The sequence below is a fragment of the Pelodiscus sinensis genome, chromosome 5 (assembly GCF_049634645.1).
Source record: "Pelodiscus sinensis isolate JC-2024 chromosome 5, ASM4963464v1, whole genome shotgun sequence".
Classification (NCBI taxonomy): Eukaryota; Metazoa; Chordata; order Testudines; family Trionychidae; genus Pelodiscus; species Pelodiscus sinensis.
The window spans coordinates 27303046-27322755 of NC_134715.1; the positions used below are offsets into that span (position 1 = coordinate 27303046).

Below are 19710 nucleotides of genomic sequence, written 5' to 3' on the forward strand. Positions count from 1 at the left end.
CCAAAGGAGTTGGAAACTCTTTTCCTTGCCCATGTTACACAGGCTGGGGGTCAGAGCTCATCTCCAGCTGAGCCCCTGGTTTAGCTTCGCTCCTGGGCAGCACCCTCAGCAGCAGCTGTTCCTGGCAGAGGCGACCATTGTAACAAGCAGCCTGGAGATAGCCGAGGAGGATGCTGGACCATGGGCCCTGTGCGCCAGAGGCTGTTCCATAGCGGGAGGGAAGGAGCCACATGGCACGGGGTGGTGAGGGAGAGGATGGTGGGGACTTACTGTGACGGCATGCACCACACTGGCACTTGGGGAATGATGCGGTGTGAGTCGTAGCTCGCTGGAAGACATCTCCAAGCGCCCAGCCTTGTGTGCACAGCCTAACCTGCTGCTGGGGAAGGGGGAGGGCACCCCACTGTGATGGGGGAGAGTTGAGCTCCTGCTTCAGACTGCACGTGCCACTCAAAATCAGCTTGCGAGCCACTTCTGACACATGGGCCTTACGCTGCTGACTCCTGCTCTAGTACATACATCACCTACAAAGGGAGGATTCTGATCTTGGTTGTGGCCTTCAGCTTTACTAGAATATAAACAACCGCAACACCAAATCTTTACTGCCAATCCTAAACTATTTATTTTTACTATGCACTGAGAAGAAGCCAGTCAAGAGCAGTGTTTATGACGTATCAATGGCAAAGAAATGACAAAGTATGTGTAACTGTACTGCTGTCTTTGAATGACAGGAAAGGTTACAACTTCTAGCCCGGGCCATCATGGACAGAGGCAGCCTCCTCTGCCCTCTCCCCCCGCAACTTCTGTCTGTAGGCAACTCACTCTCCCTGCAGACCCGATGCTGCTGCCTCTCTGTTAGAGGCAGCAGGCAGCCAGTCAGCGAGGGGAACTGATTTTTAAACTGGCTCCCCTCACGGACCAGCTCTCACCTGGTACCCCATGCTGCTGCCTTTAATATAGAGGCAGCAGCATGGAGTGGCAGGGGGCTCCCCAAGAACATGATCAGTTTCCACTGGCTGCCGGCCCCACCGCCAGGGACTACAGAATAGTCAAATAACCACTAAAAACTCATGCGGTTAGTCAATGATTGTATTGGCTGCTATCTAATATCCCTAGTTGAGAGAGGAGCTGGGAGAGAAATGAACTGAGCAAAGATAAGGCAGGGGTTTCCCAGCAATATCCATGTCTAAGAAAAGAAAACCTAAACTTTGGAATAATAGAGATGTATGTAGAACAGGGAATGTTTAGACAGCTGTGATCAGGTTATTTTCTTGGTTTGTGGGACTTCTCTGTGCTGATTTAACACCTCCCTTTCATACACTGTAACAGAAACTGAATCCCAGGGAAGCAATTCTCTGTGCTTTCATCTGTTTTTTCAGTTGCTCTGTAACACCCTACAAACCACACACGCTTTACCAAATAGATCTTCTTTGTTTTGTTAATAAAATCACTTTTTAAAGACTATTATCTGATTCCTGTGTCCTAGAAGGCAGGAAGGGTTTGGGGTCCATGTTACTGAATTGACGGAATTAAGACATTAAACTATTATGAGATTACAGTTTGTTTTCAAGAGTACTCCTAAGGGAGGATTAAAGAGTTTGGGGTAATTCCACAGGGAGATGTTCCCAAGTGCATCTTCCTGGCTTCAAGGGGTTTTTGCATTTGGGTGGTGGCAGTGTACCAAGGTCAGAGAGTTTGTGACTTTGGGGACAGTTTTTAAACCTTTAGTAACATTATTTTAAGGTCTCTTGCGAGCTCCCACCTTCAGCACTCAAAGTACCAGAGAGGGGAACAAACTTGGTACCCATCAAGATTGTGAACCTCCAAATCTCTCAATTCCTCAAGAACATCTCCCAACAAACTTTTGTTTTTTCTGGTCTAAGCTATCTGGTTTCCATTTAGGATCTTACCTGAGCTAGGCACTAAGAAAGCTAGAGTTAAGAAAATAGAAAACAGGCTCCACCAGGCTGTACTACTGAACATTCACAGAAAAAGAGGTCTGTTTATGTGTATACTATGGAAGTACTGCTGGCAAGTCTATAGTTAAAAAACATATCCTGTACCTAAAGCAGAATTCAACCATATTGTTACCTGAAGAACTTCAGCACTTACACTTTCAGAACAGAAAAGACAGTTAGCTACTATGTCTAGCAATACCACCGGGGTGGTGTTCACTTTCTGGACTTTTCATCCTCCCACCCTCCCTCCTCTCAGTTAATTAAGGGCTCCACCCAAAACCACCTTAGTTTCTTGCCACAGAACATCGGAATCGAGACTTGGATTTCGAGGGGAGAGAGGGACATGGAATACATGCCTGCATCTGCATTTCGAAGAACAACAGTTAACAGATAGGTTGGTCTTCTCTTGAGTTGTTGCAGACATGTATTCTACTCAGATGACTCACAAACATATTTTAGCTATTGGATAATCCTCTGTAGTTTGAAAGCACAAACTACACACAAGAATATTAATGATCAGTGACAGAATCATAGAATACTAGGACTGGAAGGAATCTTGAGAAGTCATCGAGTCCAGTCCCCTTCCCTCATGGCAGGACCAAATACTGTCTAGACCATCTCTGATTGGACATTTATCTAACCTGCTCTTAAATATCTCCAGAGATGGAGATTCCACAACCTCCCTGGGCTATTTATTCCAGTGTTTGACTACCCTGACAGTTAAGAACTTTTTTCTAATGTCCAACCTAAACCTCCCTTGCTGCAGTTTAAGCCCCTTGCTTCTTGTTCTATCCTCAGAGGCCAAGAAGAACAAGTTTTCTCCTTCCTCCTTATGACACCCTTTTAGATACCTGAAAACTGCTATCATGTTCCCCCTCAATCTTCTCCTTCTAAACTAAACATACCCAATTCTTTCAGCCTTCCTTCACAGGTCATGTTCTCTAGACCTTTAATCATTCTGGTTGCTCTTCTTGGACCCTCTCCAATTTCTCCACATCTTTCTTGAAATGCAGTGCCCAGAACTGGACACAATACTCCAACTTAGGCCTAACCAGCGCAGAGTAGAACGGAAGAATGACTTCTCGTGTCTTGCTCACAACACACCTGTTAATGCATCCCAGAAACATGTTTGCTTTATGCAACAGCATTACCCTGCTGACTCATATTCAGCTTGCGGTCCACTATAACCCCAAGATCGCTTTCTGCCGTATTCCTTCCTAGACAGTCGCTTCCCATTCTGTATGTGTGAAACTGATTGTTCCTTCCTTTGCATTTGTCTTTATTAAACTTCATCCTGTTTACCTCAGACCATTTCTCCAATTTGTCCAGATCATTTTGAATTATGACCCTATACTCCAGAGCAGTCACAACCTCTCCCAGCTTGGTATCATCCCCAAACTTAATAAGCGTACTTTCTATGCCAATATCTAAATCGTTGATGAAGATATTGAACAGAGCCGGTCCCAAAACAGACCCCTACGGAACCCCACTTGTTATACCTTTCCAGCAGGATCGTGAACCATTAATAACTACTCTCTGAGTACAGTTATCTAGCCAGGTATGCACCCACCTTATAGTAGCCCAATATAAGTTGTATTTGCCTAGTTTATTGATAAGAATATCATGCGAGACCGTATCAAGCGCCTTACTAAAGTCTAGGTATACCACATCCACCACTTCTCTCTTATCCACAAGACTCATTCTGAAAGAATGCTATCAGATTGGTTTGACATGATTTATTCTTTACAAATCCATGCTGTCACCTTGCCACCTTCCAAGTGTTTACAGCCGATTTCCTTAATTACTTGCTCCATTATCTTCCCTGGCACAGAAGTTAAACTAATTGGTCTGTAGTTTCCTGGGTTGTTCTAATTTCCCTTTTTATAAATGGGCACTATATTTGCCCTTTTCCAGTCTTCTGGAATCTCTCCGGTCTCCCATGATTTTCCAAAGATGATAGCTAGTGGCTCAGATACCTCTTCTATCAGCTCCTTGAGTATTCTAGGATGCATTTAATCAGGCCTTGGTGAGTTGCAGGCATCTAACTTTTCTAGGTGATTTTTAACTTGTTCTTTTTTTTTTTAATCTTCTAAACCTACCCTCTTCCCAGTAGCATTCACTATGTTAGGCATTCCTTCAGACTTCTCAGTGAAGACCAAAACAAAGAAGTCATTAAGCATCTCTGTCATTTCCAAGTTTCCTGTTACTGTTTCTCCCTCTTCACTGACCAGTGGGCCTACCCTGTCCTTGGTCTTCCTCTTGCTTCTAATGTATTTATAAAAAATCTTCTTGTTTCCCTTTATTCCCGTAGCTAGTTTGAGCTCATTTTGAGCCTTTGCCTTTCTACTCTTGCCCCTGCATTCCTGTGTTGTTTGCCTATATTCATCCTTTGTAATTTGTCCTACTTTCCATTTTTTATATGACTCCTTTTTTATTTTTAGATCATGCAAGATCTCGTGGTTAAGCCAAGGTGGTCTTTTGCCATATTTTCTATCTTTCCAGTGCAGCAGAATAGCTTGCTTTTGGGCCCTTAATAATGTCCCTTTGAAAAACTGGCAACTCTCCTCAGCTGTTTTTCCCCTCAGTCTCGATTCCCATGGGACCTTACCTATCAGCTCTCTGATATGGTTCTCTCATAATAATAATGAGCTGGGGTACACTGAGCGGGTCACGCCAGCTGAAACTCACTGTTAGATGCAAATGATCCTCTTGCATTAGGGCACAGAGATGCTCTTAGGGACACAATGAGATGATGAAAGAAAAGGCTTAGCTCTTTCAAAGTCAAATGCCAAGCACAACCTTACATCCAGGGAATGCAGACACTGTGTCTAAATTTGAATGAGACTTGGGGGAAAAAAAATACCGGTAAAAAAAACCTGTCTAATTCAGATGAAATTCTGAAACCTCTTTAGACAAAAACTTAGGATAAGGCCTGAAGAGTATTCATAAGGTCCATCATTAGGGCCTGTAGCTAACTCGTCTTACAGACGTTATAGCTACAAGGATGGTGCCTTTTGACACAGGAGAGAGAGAAAATAAGTTGTCAAGGGCTTCAATGGGGTATCCATGAGGGCATTCAACTCAATGTTAAGGTCCCAATGAGGAATAATTTCCTTTACTGGCACAAAGATATGAATGATCCCTCTCAAAATCTGACTATCAGAGTTTGAGATAACAGATTTCCTTTGGACCCAAGCCTGAAACACCCAATTACCATTAAGTGGACACTGACCATACTGATAGACCAGAGGACTGAAAACAACAGGTAGACATGGGCACACAAGGTGCAGGGAAATATGGTTTAATTCTAGAGAGAAGGTACTCACCTTCATTGTTAAAATTCAAGTACAGGAATGGTGCACAAAGTGAATCAAGACCTGAGAGAAGAAAAGATGCAAAAGAACTATGAAAAGCTGCTCTTTCACAATCATAACACAAGATAAATGTACTGACTTATCAATGAGACCTACATATTTAAAATAGATTAAGACATCCTTAATGTAACAGAAAAAATATGAGAAAACTGCAGGCAAACAAAAATATTTTAAAACATAGAAGTTTACTGCTAAGTAGATTTGGACTTTTTCTAGCTTTATCACCATTTCCAGGAATGCTCCAGCAAGCTGTTCTCCCCCCAAAATCCAATTTAACTGTTCTGTGCAGTTCTAACGTTGCACTAAGTAGCATTAGCAAACAGAACATTTTAAAAACAAAATGGATGAAGTTTAAGGAATGCTAAAATGCAAGAGAAAAGATCAAATTTACACTATAAATAGAACAGAAAGTATAATACTACTAAGTTATTAAGTTAATAAGTATAATACTACTTATACTTATTATAAGTATATGTACTATACATATAATACTCATTATAATACCACCACATTTTCAGCAATCCACAGATATATTCTCCAGACATTTCTACTTTAACAGCTATAAGTGAACAACTGAACCCAAGTTTAAATTCTAATGAACAAAAATAAAAGGAAACAGCTGAAAAAAGAAGCACATGTGTGTTTTGTTTTGATCTATTTAGAAAGTGTCTCTATATTTTAAAGTAAATCTTCCCTTTTGTATGCATTTCCAACTGAATGACTAAACTTACATGTTAAACTCACCTTGCCAGTACACAAGATCAGGATGGGAAACTACCCATGCCTTCAATACCCGTCTAAATTTTGCATGACCCTCTGGTGATGACAGCAGCTCATCATACTGATGACAGCGAGGAATATCAACCTCAATCTGCAATACAAACAAGCATAAAAAAAAAGAACAGGATATTTGGGATGGCATCACAGAAATCCCACAACACTGAAAGATATGGAATGCATCCAATGTATTTAGGTTAGACCACTAATATAAACATCATCTATTTAATTTCTCACCTTCAAAAACCAATGTGGGGGAAGAGGGTGCATTCCATGAGCTGCACACAGATTAAAAATACAGCCTCTCTCCCTCAAAAACTTTTAAAAAAGTGCTGACCTCTCAAAATTGTATCTTTGAGGAGCCCAATGTCACTTCCTTCTTTGTTTTCATTGAATTGCATCTTTTCTGATAATAATGTATTGACCTAATTGAAAAGAAGCCTTCAATAGGACTTTTGCCATTTACCATTTGACAGGACTTCTTGGAGAATCTTAAAAAACAACTAATAGTCTAGCAGCAGCTTAAAGACTACCAAAACATGTAGATGATACCATGAGCTTTCGTGGGTACAACAAAGAAGCGAGTTTACTCACGAAAGCTCATGATACCATCTACGTGTTTTGTTAGTCTTTAAACTGCTGCTGGAGACCTATTAGGTGTTTTTAAAGTTTTTCCAGTTACAGGCTAACTCTGCTACCTCTCTGAAGTTCTTGGAGAATGTAACAGAAAGGAACCCATTTCCATTAAGTATTACATGCCTTCAGATTCTTCTGAGGGTATGTGGGGATGCTGTGCATCTTGCATCATTTAATCTGAAGTGCATAGTAAGTAGTTTGTATAACAAGTACTTCTTAACAAGATGGACTTTTTTAAAACTTTTTTTAGATTTTTATGACCTTTGTTTGTTGTTTCAAATTAGTATTAAATAAAAATCAGCAGCATTAGCTGCAGTAAAATAGTTGACTTACAATTCACAGAAGGAAAAAAAGCCTTCTGTATCTTAAGTGACAGCACTTGAAACTAAAAAGGAATCTTACCTGTCTATCAGTAGGAATTGGAGTGTCCTTATCAATGGCATCATACTTTGCTTGAATGGCTCCCTAAAGTGAAACAAGAACATTTTAAATAAATAAAAAGACCTGCAAGATGTAGCCTCATAGAAGTGTGGGACTAGAAGGGACCTGAAGGGGCATTTTAGTCCAAACCTCTACATTCACAGCAGGGTAAGTATTATTTCTAGGCCATCCCTGATAGGTATTTCCACCATCTGATCTTAAACATCTCCAAAGATGGAGATTCCACAGCCTCCCAAAGCAATTTATTTCAGTTCTTAACCACCATGACAGTTAGGAAGTTTTTCCTAATGTACAACCTAAACCTCCCTTACTTCTTTTGTCCTATAGTCAGAGACTAAAGAATCAATTTATTTCCCTCTCCCTTGTACAGCCTTTTATATACCTGGAAATTGTTACCATGTTCCCCTCAGTCTTCTTTTCTCCAGACCAAACAAATCCAATTTTTATAAACAACCCTCCTAGGTCAAGTTTTCTAGACTTGTAATTATTTTTGCTGCGCCTCTCTTGACTTTCTCCAATTTATCTATGTTTCCTGAAATGTGACATCCAGAACTGGTCACATTATACCAGTTGAGGCCTAATCAGAGCCAAGCAGAATGAAATTTGTCTACGTAATTTTTAACTTGCTCTTTTTCTATTTTAGGTTCTGATTCTACTCATTTTTAGCGTCATTCATGAAGTTTGAGGTTCAATTGCTACTAAACTTTTTGGAGAAAAATGTAACAAATGGCTTCTTTTTAACACTTCTGCCGTTTCCACATCTTTTGTTCCTGTTTCTCTCCTCCACCCAACAGACTTACTCTGTCCTTGGTCTTCCTCTTGCTTCTAATTCTTGGTAGAATGTTATCTTGTTACCCATTACGTATCTAGCTAGTTTAATCTAATATTTCCTTTATACCTGCGTTATTTGTTTATTATCACCCTTTGTAATTTGACCTATTTTCTACTTTTTGGAGCATAATAACTCTTTTTTGAATTTCAGATCATTGAAGATCTCCTGGTTAAGCCAAGGTGGTCTCTTGCCATACTTTTTATCTTTCTTACACTGTGGGATAGTTTGTTTTTATGCACTTAATAATGTTTCTGAAATACTGCCAACTTTCTTGAACTGTTTGCTTTCCATTGGATCTTACCTTATTTTAAAACAGCAATAGATCTAATATATCTAGACTGTCCAGAAGAGAGCTGAACAGTGTAAAACACATTTTTGGGGGGGGAAGTCCAAGACTGGGAATACAGTGGGATTTCTCTGCAAGTAGTAACCAAAGCTGCTGCAAGTCAGAGAGTGGCTGGTATTTGCTCTTAGGCTGCTGGGGTCTGAGCTGCTGGCTCAGGACTGTGGCTATACATAGAAACCCTGTATATGGGCTGAATCATGCTGTTTGGTTGTTTGTGAAGCACTTAGGTTTAGAACTACAGCAGAAAAGCACTCAGAGGCACCACAGATTGGAAGGCAAACTGTGAGACAGCCCTTCAATGGTCTGGATTCCATCCTAAAGAGTCACAGTGGGGTGGAAAGGAGATTATTCTTCCCTCAAAGTCTTTATTTTTTTTCTAGCCCTTGTTGATTGGGGATGGTAATGCTAAGTGTGTTTGTTGGCATAACAACAACAACAGATTGTTTATACATAGCAGCAGTATTTTAAAATGTTGCCCAGAGTGCCTAGGCACTTATCTTTTCTGGATAAATCAAAAATAAACTAAAACCCTGACAAGTTCAACATTCCTTGGCAATATTGACTAAAAATCATGAAGTGAAGCAAAAAATTGCCCCAATACTGAAATTAATTCACAAAGTTTCAGATATTATTCTCTCTTCACTGTTCCAAATAATACAAAATATACCTATCTAATCTTCATCCCTCACTAGTGTCTGTAATTAGTGTGAATCATCCTCTCTCTTACCTCAACTCCCAGTAGAGCAGCCCAGGTTAAACCTCTCATCAGTGGAGGAATGTCAACTCTGGCTTCTTTCCAGACCTGATTTTTTTTGTATGGATAAGCCTGTAGGGAAAAACAACACACCACTTTCTTGAAACAAACAAGATCCTTTCTTTAGGGTAAACTTCTCTGTCACTGGACACAAAACACAGTAAATCTGTTTACACTATTTTACAATGTAAAAGAGGAGTACACCTTTTTAAAAAACAAGGTCTAAGCATCTACTGTTGCTGCTTCAAATAATCAGTCCAACAGTCCCCTTTTATTGGAAAGCAAGTGACTGCCATGTTTTGTTACATTTTAAAGGTTAAATATAAATAATGTTTGCAGAGTTTCTAATTTCTTCTGTATTTAATATTCCTTTTCATAGTAACATGACTGTTTAAAAAAGTCTTAGAGTTAGTGTAATACTTATTACAATGTGTAAAAAAATCCTGAATGAACCCATCTCTTATCTCTTGACTACTTATGTGTATTCTTGCACACACACACACCACACAAAAACACATAAAATGATATTGCTGAGAAAATTTAAAAAACCATGGCATAAGAATAAACAAACCTCCCTCCCGTACCCAGTGATATCACAGTACAGATTAGTTTGAATGTGCAAGACCAGTGCTCAGTCCATAATGGACAATGCAAAAATGATACTGGCATATCTGAGGCTACGCTGCTCACATTTAATTTTGGACTGCCCACTGCTGTTAGAAAATACATAGGATGCTTCAGTGTCCTCTCTCGTTTACTACTGTTTATAGTAATGATTGATGTTATTACTCTTTGCATTTTAAAGGACTTTCTTATTGAAGGGGTTTCTAGAATTGCCTCTTTTTTACAGGTTCTCCTACTCCTATTTTTCCTGTTTACTTCTGCATCTAGTTCTCTTCTATAGTCCTCATTCCCTACTCTGATTTTTCTGCTTCAACTTGCAATTGCTTAGTTCTTTAGAAATCTCTAATTAATGAACGGAACGCATCAATCCACTTCAATAATGGATAATTGAGACTACTGAAGTACTATTAAAATGTATACCTTCAGTAATCTGTCAAAAAGAACAATTCTGTGTAGCTGGTACTCTGTATCCCTCTCTCGGATGATCAGAGGAAGATTGGCAGCTGCAGACAACTCATTATTACTGTTTGAATGAGGTAATTGTGACTGCCTGGAACAGAGTGAGAAAAACAGCACTGGAGACCGGCTAAAGAACAATAAACATAATTAAATGTACAAATAAGAATGTATACTGCAAAGTGCTTTTAACTTAGAAAATAATTTTCAAAGGAGACATTACTTCCTACTGAGCAGGATCTGTGCACACAGTGCTATATAGTAAATACCAAAGTCCAGATTTTCAAGACCAAGTAACTGCAGTTAGGCTTCTCAGTTCACATTTAGGTACCTAAATAAGCAGATTTATTTTCTATAGTGCTGAGCAGACAGTAGGTCTTACTGAGTTCAGGAGTCTAAATAGGAGATAGAAGGTTAACACTAGATTTCTCTTTTTGAAAACCTTGGTACAGTCATTGTGTGTGTCACTAGAATACAAACCACCAGTCAACAATAATGAATGCTATTATATATACTTACTCATCCTCAAGCAATGGATAAAATGCTTCCCCACCAACATCTTTCAGTCTCTGAAATTAATTAAGAATTAAGATCAAAATGATTTTCAGTACCTTAATGGGTACAATTAGAGCAGTGGTCTCCAACCTTTTTACACCCAAGATCACTTTTTAAGTCTCAGAACAGGCGAAAATCTACTGCCCCGCCCCTTCCTTGAAGCCCCGCCTACATTACATGAGGAAATCTAATGTAAATGTACTGCGCAGGTGCGCAGTTCAGAGAGGGCTCAAGAGCTACTCTTAGAGCCCCTGAGATCTACCGGTAGCTCGCGATCTACTGGTTGGTGACCACAGAATTAGAGGAATATGAAAAGTATTAACTTATAACTAATCACTTTTAGCTGTTTGTGCTATTATTGGCTTAAACATTAATTTATTTGTGATTAGCGGGGCTCGACAAATAATGTGGCTAGTAGATTACAACCTGGAAGAGGTGGCGCAGAACGATATCACGCAGCTGGCGAGCAGAGCTCGCTGCCGCTTGGCGAGCCCTGTGATTAGGGATGTCAACATTCAGAGGCAGCAAGATGGGGAGGCAGGAGCCAGTGCCCATGGGAGCCAGCTTTATGAGCACCAGATCTGCCCCTACTCCACTTTTGCCTCTGATAGAGAGGCAGCAGCACGGAGGGTTGGGGGGCAGGCTGGAACTCATATACTCGGGGAGCCAGATCTGCCTGCCCACCCGCTTCGCTGCCTCCTTAAAAGCCGGCTCCCCCCAGCACTGGCTCTGTGGTGCCATCTGCCTCCCACCCCACGCTATCAGAGGCAGCAGTGGGGCAGAGGCAGGCAGATCTATCAGAGGCAGCAGTGTGGGATGGGGAGGGAGTAGGGGAAGCTGCTGCAAAGCAGCCTCTGCTTGCAGCCTCTGTTTGTGGTGGGCCCAGGCTCACTGTGGACGGAGGCTACTCTGAGGCAGCAGCCCCTATTCACAGTGGGTCTGAGCTCCCCACAGACAGGGGCTGCTGCTGTGGAACAGCCTCCGTCTGCAGAGAGCTCAGACCCCCCCTCATGGACAGGAGCTGCTGCCACCCCATGCTGCTGCCTCTGTATCAGGGGCAGCAGAGCAGGGTGGCAGGCTGGAGCTGGTCTGCACAGAAAGCCAGTTTTAAAACAGCTCCCCTTGCAGACCAGCTCCCACCTGCCACCCCACACTGATGCCTCTAAGGAGAAGGCAGCAGTGTGGAGTGGCAGGGCTCCCCAGGAGTGGGCCTGGGAGCACACTGGCTGCTTGCCCTGCCTTAGGGGACTATCAAATAGACATGTAACCACTAAAATTTTATGCCATTACACGACTATTCTATTATACACTAACATCCCTAGTTGTGATAAAGGCAGCATATCCACCCTTAACAGATAAGCAGTATGAAATATTTAATATTACGACTCTTATAGTCAATGGAAGCTATTCCGTTTACACTTCTAGCAATTCTGAACATTCATTTTGTTCACCAAATGTTAACAGGTTAACACTGCGCAATTGTTCTTTTGTTGTTCTTTGACAAGGACTTTTAACTCAAGTATCTACAAACCAACAATGAAATTTAGCACGGCTTTTTAAATAAAAAAATTGAAGTTATCAAATCTTTTCAGTCATGACATCTGAGAGAGAGAGAGAGACAGTAATAAAGATATTCTCAGGAAAGGTGATAGGCAAGCGAGGTTAAACGTAAAGCCTCAAGTTTACAGACATCTTCAGTGCAATATGATTAAAGTTTAACATCATCTTCCCTACGGTGTTCTGTTATGCAGTTCAATCTCTAACTAGATGGTATAGTGGCATTTTCCCTGGGTATTGACAGAGCAAGTTCAGACTGACTTCATTCATCACTGATCCTTTTTTGATTACAATCATTGTGCTTGGAGGATTCCAAAAGATGAAGATAAATCTTACAACTAACACTGCCAGTTTGACTGAGAGATTAGCAAGATTCAGGTTAGTATCCTATCAAAAATGAAAGCTCTGTATATTTATCCACTACTGCATTTGTACCCTTAGGCATAGATATTTGATTTTTATAGTCCCCAAACTCACCACAGTGAATTGCTGCATATTGTAAGAAAACATTTATTTAGTCAGTTTTCATGTATTAATATAAAATAGTGCAGTTTTGTTGCATCATCATGATTTTATACTGAGTGCACAGAACTAGTTACCTCATGCTTCATTTCCTGTAATAAGCTAGAAATTAAAGGGATTCAAGCCAAAATGGACCAAAATTCTAAGCTATCCAACTGTAACATCCATTTAATTTTTGTATGACATCTTCCTCCAAATAGCTTGAAATATAAAATACTAACTGTGCAGCATTAACATGAAACTATACAGTGGAGACTGCATGAGAATGAATGTGTGAACAGACCATGAGAAAAATAATATTTCAGTGAGAATATGGTAAAACCTGGAATCAGCAATTATCCAAAGCATCCTAATAATATTTGATTAGTCATTGTTTAATTAATGTGGATTTCTAATGGAGGTGAAACAAAACAATATTCAGTAATTTTGAAGGAATCTCTTAAAATCTAATGCCTAACAACTGCAGATTCCAGTTTCAAGTTTCCAAAGACTGAGATTAAACCATTGGAAAGCTCAGGAATAATAGCAAACCTGTCCCTTTGCAAAGTCAGCTGACCTTAGATTTAAATATAAGGGGCCACCTATGTGTAAAAGCAGGCTCTTTTCTGGCCAGGCCTCGTGCGCATAGCCTTCCTAGCACAAGATTACCTTCCCCTCAAACCAAAAATCCTGCACTATGTGACTTAAGATCAGTAAAAACCAGGAGTAAGACACCAGGCAGGTAAGGGTCATACAAAGTTCGCGCCAGTCAAGGGCCATCTCACCCCCTCCCCTTACTCCTCAGCCTGTCACTAGGCAGACTGAATCTGTTAAGCCTATCACAACTAAGCGTGGGAAAGCTCTTGCTCTCTCTATAAAGCAGCTACCCCTCCTGCATCCAGTTGAGAGTTCCCAAAAATTTGGAAGGCAGAACACAAGCCAGGTTCTGAGGGCTGATCACCCAAGGGTCCCCTCCCGCTCACCGAATCTACTGAATCTTCTGCAGAGCGTACGAATAACGAATATGCTGTTGTCTCTGTTGTCCCTGGTATGTCTGATAAGTGTGAGTATTGCTGTGTAAAGTTAGTTAAAAGTTTGATAAATAATAGTGTTAAGAGTAAGTTAGTTAGAAGTTTGTTAAATAGTATAGTTAGGAGTTTAGATAGATGTTAGACCTTAGGAGTAAAATTAATGTAAATATAACTGATAAAAATCCCTGGGGTGTTGTTGATAATTATTGGGACTTGGAAAAACCTCAAGGTATTTTCCTCTATTGTATTGCAGTTTGTTTATTGTTACTGTTAATAGTTATCTGGTGCCCACGCATGTAAAAAGCTGATAAATAAAAAGTTATAGTTAAAAGCATTTTAATAAAAGTTAAAAGATATTCAGAACAAGGTTGCCTGTTTCCGCACCTGTGTGGGGCTGGCCACATTCTCGAACCTTCCATTTTACCCCAACACTATGGACAGAAATAAAACTTCTGAAACATCAGAAGCAAAACTAGATAACACTCATTCTTTATTTTTAACTTAGTCAGCCATCACTGAATGTCACAATTACCCTGTGAAAACATAGCTGTTGCAACATAATGAACTTAAGTAGCACAAACATACCAAGAAAACCCAATTCAGTAATTTGTTTCTGACAAAATCATTGTTATTTTAAATTATATGTAATACAGAATCTAATTAACTTGGTCCAAGGAGTTTTTAAGGGATCCAGAGCATACAAGTGTCAAGGAAGGACTGCCTGAAATGGTGTCTTGAAATAACGGCAGCACTTGTTCTCTTACATGCCTTAAAATATCAATTGTTTCTGCAATTCAGTTAAAGCAGCTAGATATGTATGCAGGATCGTTGTGGCCATGTTCATTTCAGGATATTAGAAAGACAAGGTAGGAGAGACAATATCTTCTACTGGGCCATGTTCTTTTGGCTTACACAGCGTTCTTCTTCAGGCCTGGGGAAATATACACAATGTCACAGCTAAACATATTTTGTAAAACAGTAAAATGTATTCACCTGTGATACATGGAGTATGTTTCCCATACCTGAAGAAAAACACCGTAAACTCGAAAGCTTGTCTCTCTCTGAGCAACAGATGCCTGTCCAATAAAGATGTTACTTTTCCCTTCTGTGTGCGTATATTTCCCTTCTCTCTAGGCACAGGGGAACACATTTCACTTACATTTCTGAGTTGACACAGAGACAGTAGAACAGTTGTATCATCTAGAAGGGAACTTCTATCTCGTCCTTGCCCAAAGCTCTCGCCATCTTCAAACAAAAAGCTTCAAAGAGAAAGACAGAACCTCAATTCCTGGTTATTTTAAAGACACAATAAAAACGCATATGAACAAAAACAAGATACAAATTCTGCATCAATCAGCCGCTTAGCAACAAAAATAAAACACTAACTCCTAGAACTATACTGTACTCCTGACTACACTGAACTACCTTTTAAAATACTGTGTCAAAAGCTAATAATATTTAAATGATGCTGAAAGAAAACCTGAGAAATACCTTTTTTTTCTTTCAAGATACTGAACAAATAATAGGATGCCATTTACTGCTCTGCTTTGAAGGAGCTGAACTAGATTAACATTTCCTTTTGTTCCTCATCCTGGCACAGACCAGGATTAATAGATACACTAACTTCTTGTATTGTGGAGGCAGGGGAAAATAAATGCCTTTTGTCATTCAAAAGTCAAAGACCAAAAATAATGCACCTAAAGCTGTAAATTAGGATCTCGTAAGGTGTTTATCTCTGTGGCTGTAACAGGGTAATTCTTTAGAACTATGGATACATCCAAATGAGGTTAAACAAGTAATCCAAGAGAATGCCTCTGTATCAGTGGCCTGACTGTACCCGTGAAGGTTAACCAATGAGCCCTGGGTTTTTTTGTAGTGACAACTGTAGCATAGTTTAGTCCTATGATACACTGCAAATGTATCATTGGATTTAAAATGTTATCTTGTAGCCTATTGATACTTCATTATTTTGAATCTTGCATGCATTGTTGCAAAAATTTTGGATACAATGTTTAGTGTGTGGTGGTGATGTAAAATCAAGTGGGATAACAGTGAATGATAGTTTATATGTGGAAATATGGAGGATTTTTTTTTCCAAACTGCTCTCTGAAATTAAGAAGTTAGAATTTCTAAAAACACCACGGTTTTTCCTTTTCTTTTCTTTTGCTTTGGTGGTGTTTTTTTTTTTTAACATTACACTTCTCTGTCTACCCCTATCTTTGTGTTTCAGTTCCCCAAAGTATTTTCCATTCCTTACTTGGGGAGTGTACAGATGGGTGGTTTTGATCGAATTATTTCTTTGTTGACAAGTTCTTTCTCCAAGTCTCCTCCAGCCAAACACCAGAGATAATACACCTCTTCAACAGATCTTTCTGCTAGGTAATCACAGTCTTCATCTATTAACAGAAGCCAAATTAAAATGAATTACAGCTTTTTAAGCAGCTCATGTTTTTTCACTATCATTCTAAACACATTTTAGTTAGAAACAGATTACTAGATTTGAAAGGTCATGTGGCCTACTGCAGAATTAAGAGAAAAGTGATCTTCCCTTTGCAATATCCTACAGCAATGCTCATGGGAAGACAAAGGCAGCTGGACAGACTAGAGGGTTATCTTGCATTCCGTGAAGAAAAAAGTGAAATATTATCTGCAGTTTGACTTCATGGCAGAAAAATGAGCAACTTCAGATAAGTACCCTTGGTGCAAGTATGAGGTTTTGATTTTTTTTTTGTTGGGGGGGTGGGAGGAGGGAGGGTGCTTATTTTACTCACAATTCAAAAGGAATTTCTCTTCCATAATACAAAGAGTTAAGAGTAAACAGCAACCACTGAAGCAGTGATTCACATTCAAAAACCTCAGTTTACCAAAATGTTACATGCAAGACACACATTTAAATAACTATCTTTGGTTTCAAAATATTAATAAACAAGAATATCCAAAATAATAAAAAGCTTCTGAGATAAATCAGAAAGAGTCATAGCACCCCCATCCCACTCAAACTATTACTTTGAATTCTAAGGGTAAGAAAATCCCAACTCTTTTCAACATATTGTCAAGTGAGTGTGAAGTTTTAACATAGACTTTTACAAATGCAACCTCTCCCACACAGACTGTGATTTATAACTGCCAGTAGCCTATAATTTCCAATACCCCACTGCTGATGTAAACTTTAATAATGGATGTACAGCCAATCCTCACATGATATATCCAATAAGCCCCCAATCTGCAAATCAACACATAGTAATATGAAAAAGAATCAGCAACTAAACCTCAGAACTAGGCTGAAAAACATCATCAAGAGACTCATGCAGATCAAGGATAATGAATGGATAGCTGTTACAAAGGATGATACACAAGGGGCACGTCTATACAGCAGGGCTTAACTTGAAATAAGCTACACAAACTGAGCTGTTAATTGCGTAGCTTATTTTGAAATAGCTTATTTTGAAATTGGGCCGTCTACACAGCACTAATTTCGAAATAGAGCACCCTTCCTCCGACTTCCCTTACTCCTTGTACAATGAGGGTTACAGGAGTCGGAGTAAGAAGTCCTCTAGCTTGACATGATTTCGATATTATTTTGAAATGACTGCCTGCTGTGTAGACGCGGACTAAATATTTTGAAATAACTAAAGTTATTTCAAAATAAATGTTGCTGTATAGACATACCCAAAGTAAACAAATACAACACAGATTAGAGATACCCTCCCTCTGTCCACAAGTGCTCCCACATAATACTCAGTAACCATTAGGAAGCAACAACAAGAACTTGCTACAAGCATGTAGCATCACTACTTTAATAATTTGTAACAATTTACTTCACTTTGACCTCTACAAACAACATTTTATTTATTTCCCTTTTCATTCTGTCCCTGTTACCTTTACACAGCTGAGTGATGTCCTCTGGAAGAGTTAAATTAGCACATCTCAGAGAAGAGGAGAACAGACTGGCAGGTTTATGGAAGGGTGGGTATAGAGAGGCCACTTCACTGAACACACTGTCACATAGCACCTGGTCTGGAGTTGGTCTTGAGTAAAACATTTTGAAAAGTAAAGAACAGCAAGGAAATAAATACGTAAAGCTCCCTTTAAAAACATCTAATATACAGATTGATAAGATTCTGGACTCTCATACCACCAAAGAAATGATCTTGTTTATCAAATCAAAATGCAAAACTTCATATGAATATCAGTTCACTGTGAGCAAAGTTATTTAAAATAATTCTGTATATTCTACACCCTACACTTTATTTATAACCAATCATTCTTATTCTCAACCCAAGTTAGGTTCTTCTGTCTTTCCTGCAGCCATAAGCCAATTTTCAAAGGTAAAGATAAAACCCAGTGTTCTTTTGTTCATGAGACTTTTTTCACATTTGCTTAGGTAGTAGCTCTGTTCTGTACTTAAGTGTTTTTTCTTTCACTCATGCCAGAGCATATTATAAAAAACGTGAATGAGGAATTATGATTTTTGGATGAATTTTTGGAGAGACATAAGCTTTCAAGCTTCGACAGAGTTCTTTTTCAGGTCACCTGAAGAAGAGCTCTGTGAGGTTCAAAAGTCTCTCTCAGTCTCTCTCTTTCCCCTCCCCGCCAACAAAAGTTGGTCCAATAAAAGTTTACCACCTCACCCATCTTGTCCCTCTAATATTTTGGGACCAAGTAAGTTAACAATGCCTCAAGCAACAACATGTAAAACTGTGTTACGAAGTAACACCGATCATGTTTGTTATGCTACAGCTATAAGAAACCACAAATTTCCAAAAAGGGAATCAGTAAAACCTGTCAACTTAAAAGTAACGGAACAGTTTACTTTCAAACACCCACATTCAATCTTAGTTTTGCTGTCTTCTAGTTCTTTTTATTAAAATAAAAATAATCAGGAGTCCTGATTAAAATAACTTGTTTTTAGACATCAAGCATCATAAATGTGCTTATTTCCTTTTCCCTAAGCAAACACTGCTGATTAGTCACCATTCTAATTTAATCTAATTTGTAGTGCTTCAAACTGCAATCTAATTATTTCAAACATTTTTGTTTGGAATTTAAAAAGAAACCATCATATATGTTAAACAGCTCTACTGGATGGACATTTCTTAGGTAGTAGCTCTGTTCTGTACTTAAATGTTTTTTCTTTCACTCACGCCAGAGCATATTATAAAAAATGTGAATGAGGAATTCTGTTTAGTCACAGGCTGGGAAAACACAAACCTGTTCGTGAAAATTACTGCGACACCTGCCCTAATCCTGGTTTAATGTATCAGCATTGCTTTTACTTTTTACTCAAGATTTTTTGTAATACATGTAAAAGAAATTTTAGTTGATAATGGAAAATAGTACAAAAGTAATAAACTGATGCATGGATATATGGATGAACATATATATCTGATGTGCTTTTATGCAAATCATTTCAACATTAACTAGATGAAGCTGTACTAAAATTTAGTGTTAACTACTTTTGACCCAGTAGAATTATTCAATTTATTCTAAATTTGGATTGAATATTTACCTTTTGGAAGGTTGAAATGTAAGGCATTTCTTCAGTAGAGCTATGGCATTTTCAGGAAGTTCCTGGAAAGTAAGGTAAAAAAAAAACATGCTCAACAATTACTACTTCACTAAGCCACGTTAAGCATATATGCATCTTATGTACATAACTAGTTTTACTGAAGTCAATGGGACTACTTATATACTTAACGGTATACCTGGATTAGGATCTAAAATGTGGCTATTCAATCATGAGTATACTGTTTGGTCTCGACAAAATGTTCTAGAAGTCAGAATTAATAAAAGCCCAGATTTTCAAAACTGACTGGGGACCTGGGTGTCCAATTTGAGAAACCTTACAACATGGGAAGTTCTTTCCCC

At 39.1% G+C, this 19710-nt stretch overlaps 1 protein-coding gene across 8 annotated transcripts in view; it reads right to left on the bottom strand.

The window, feature by feature from the left end:
* TBCK (TBC1 domain containing kinase) overlaps window positions 1-19710 on the bottom strand; it is a 184130-nt gene that overhangs the window by 111391 nt on the left and 53029 nt on the right. For all 8 annotated transcript variants that reach the window (XM_075929700.1, XM_075929695.1, XM_075929699.1 and 5 more), the window contains 10 exons: window positions 19352-19413; window positions 17722-17870; window positions 16100-16238; window positions 15002-15101; window positions 10718-10767; window positions 10163-10292; window positions 9092-9190; window positions 7148-7210; window positions 6077-6203; window positions 5285-5335 (listed from right to left, as the gene is read on the bottom strand). In XM_075929700.1, the coding sequence (XP_075785815.1) occupies window positions 5285-5335; window positions 6077-6203; window positions 7148-7210; window positions 9092-9190; window positions 10163-10292; window positions 10718-10767; window positions 15002-15101; window positions 16100-16238; window positions 17722-17870; window positions 19352-19413 (970 nt within the window). The remainder of the gene's footprint in view (window positions 1-5284; window positions 5336-6076; window positions 6204-7147; window positions 7211-9091; window positions 9191-10162; window positions 10293-10717; window positions 10768-15001; window positions 15102-16099; window positions 16239-17721; window positions 17871-19351; window positions 19414-19710) is intronic.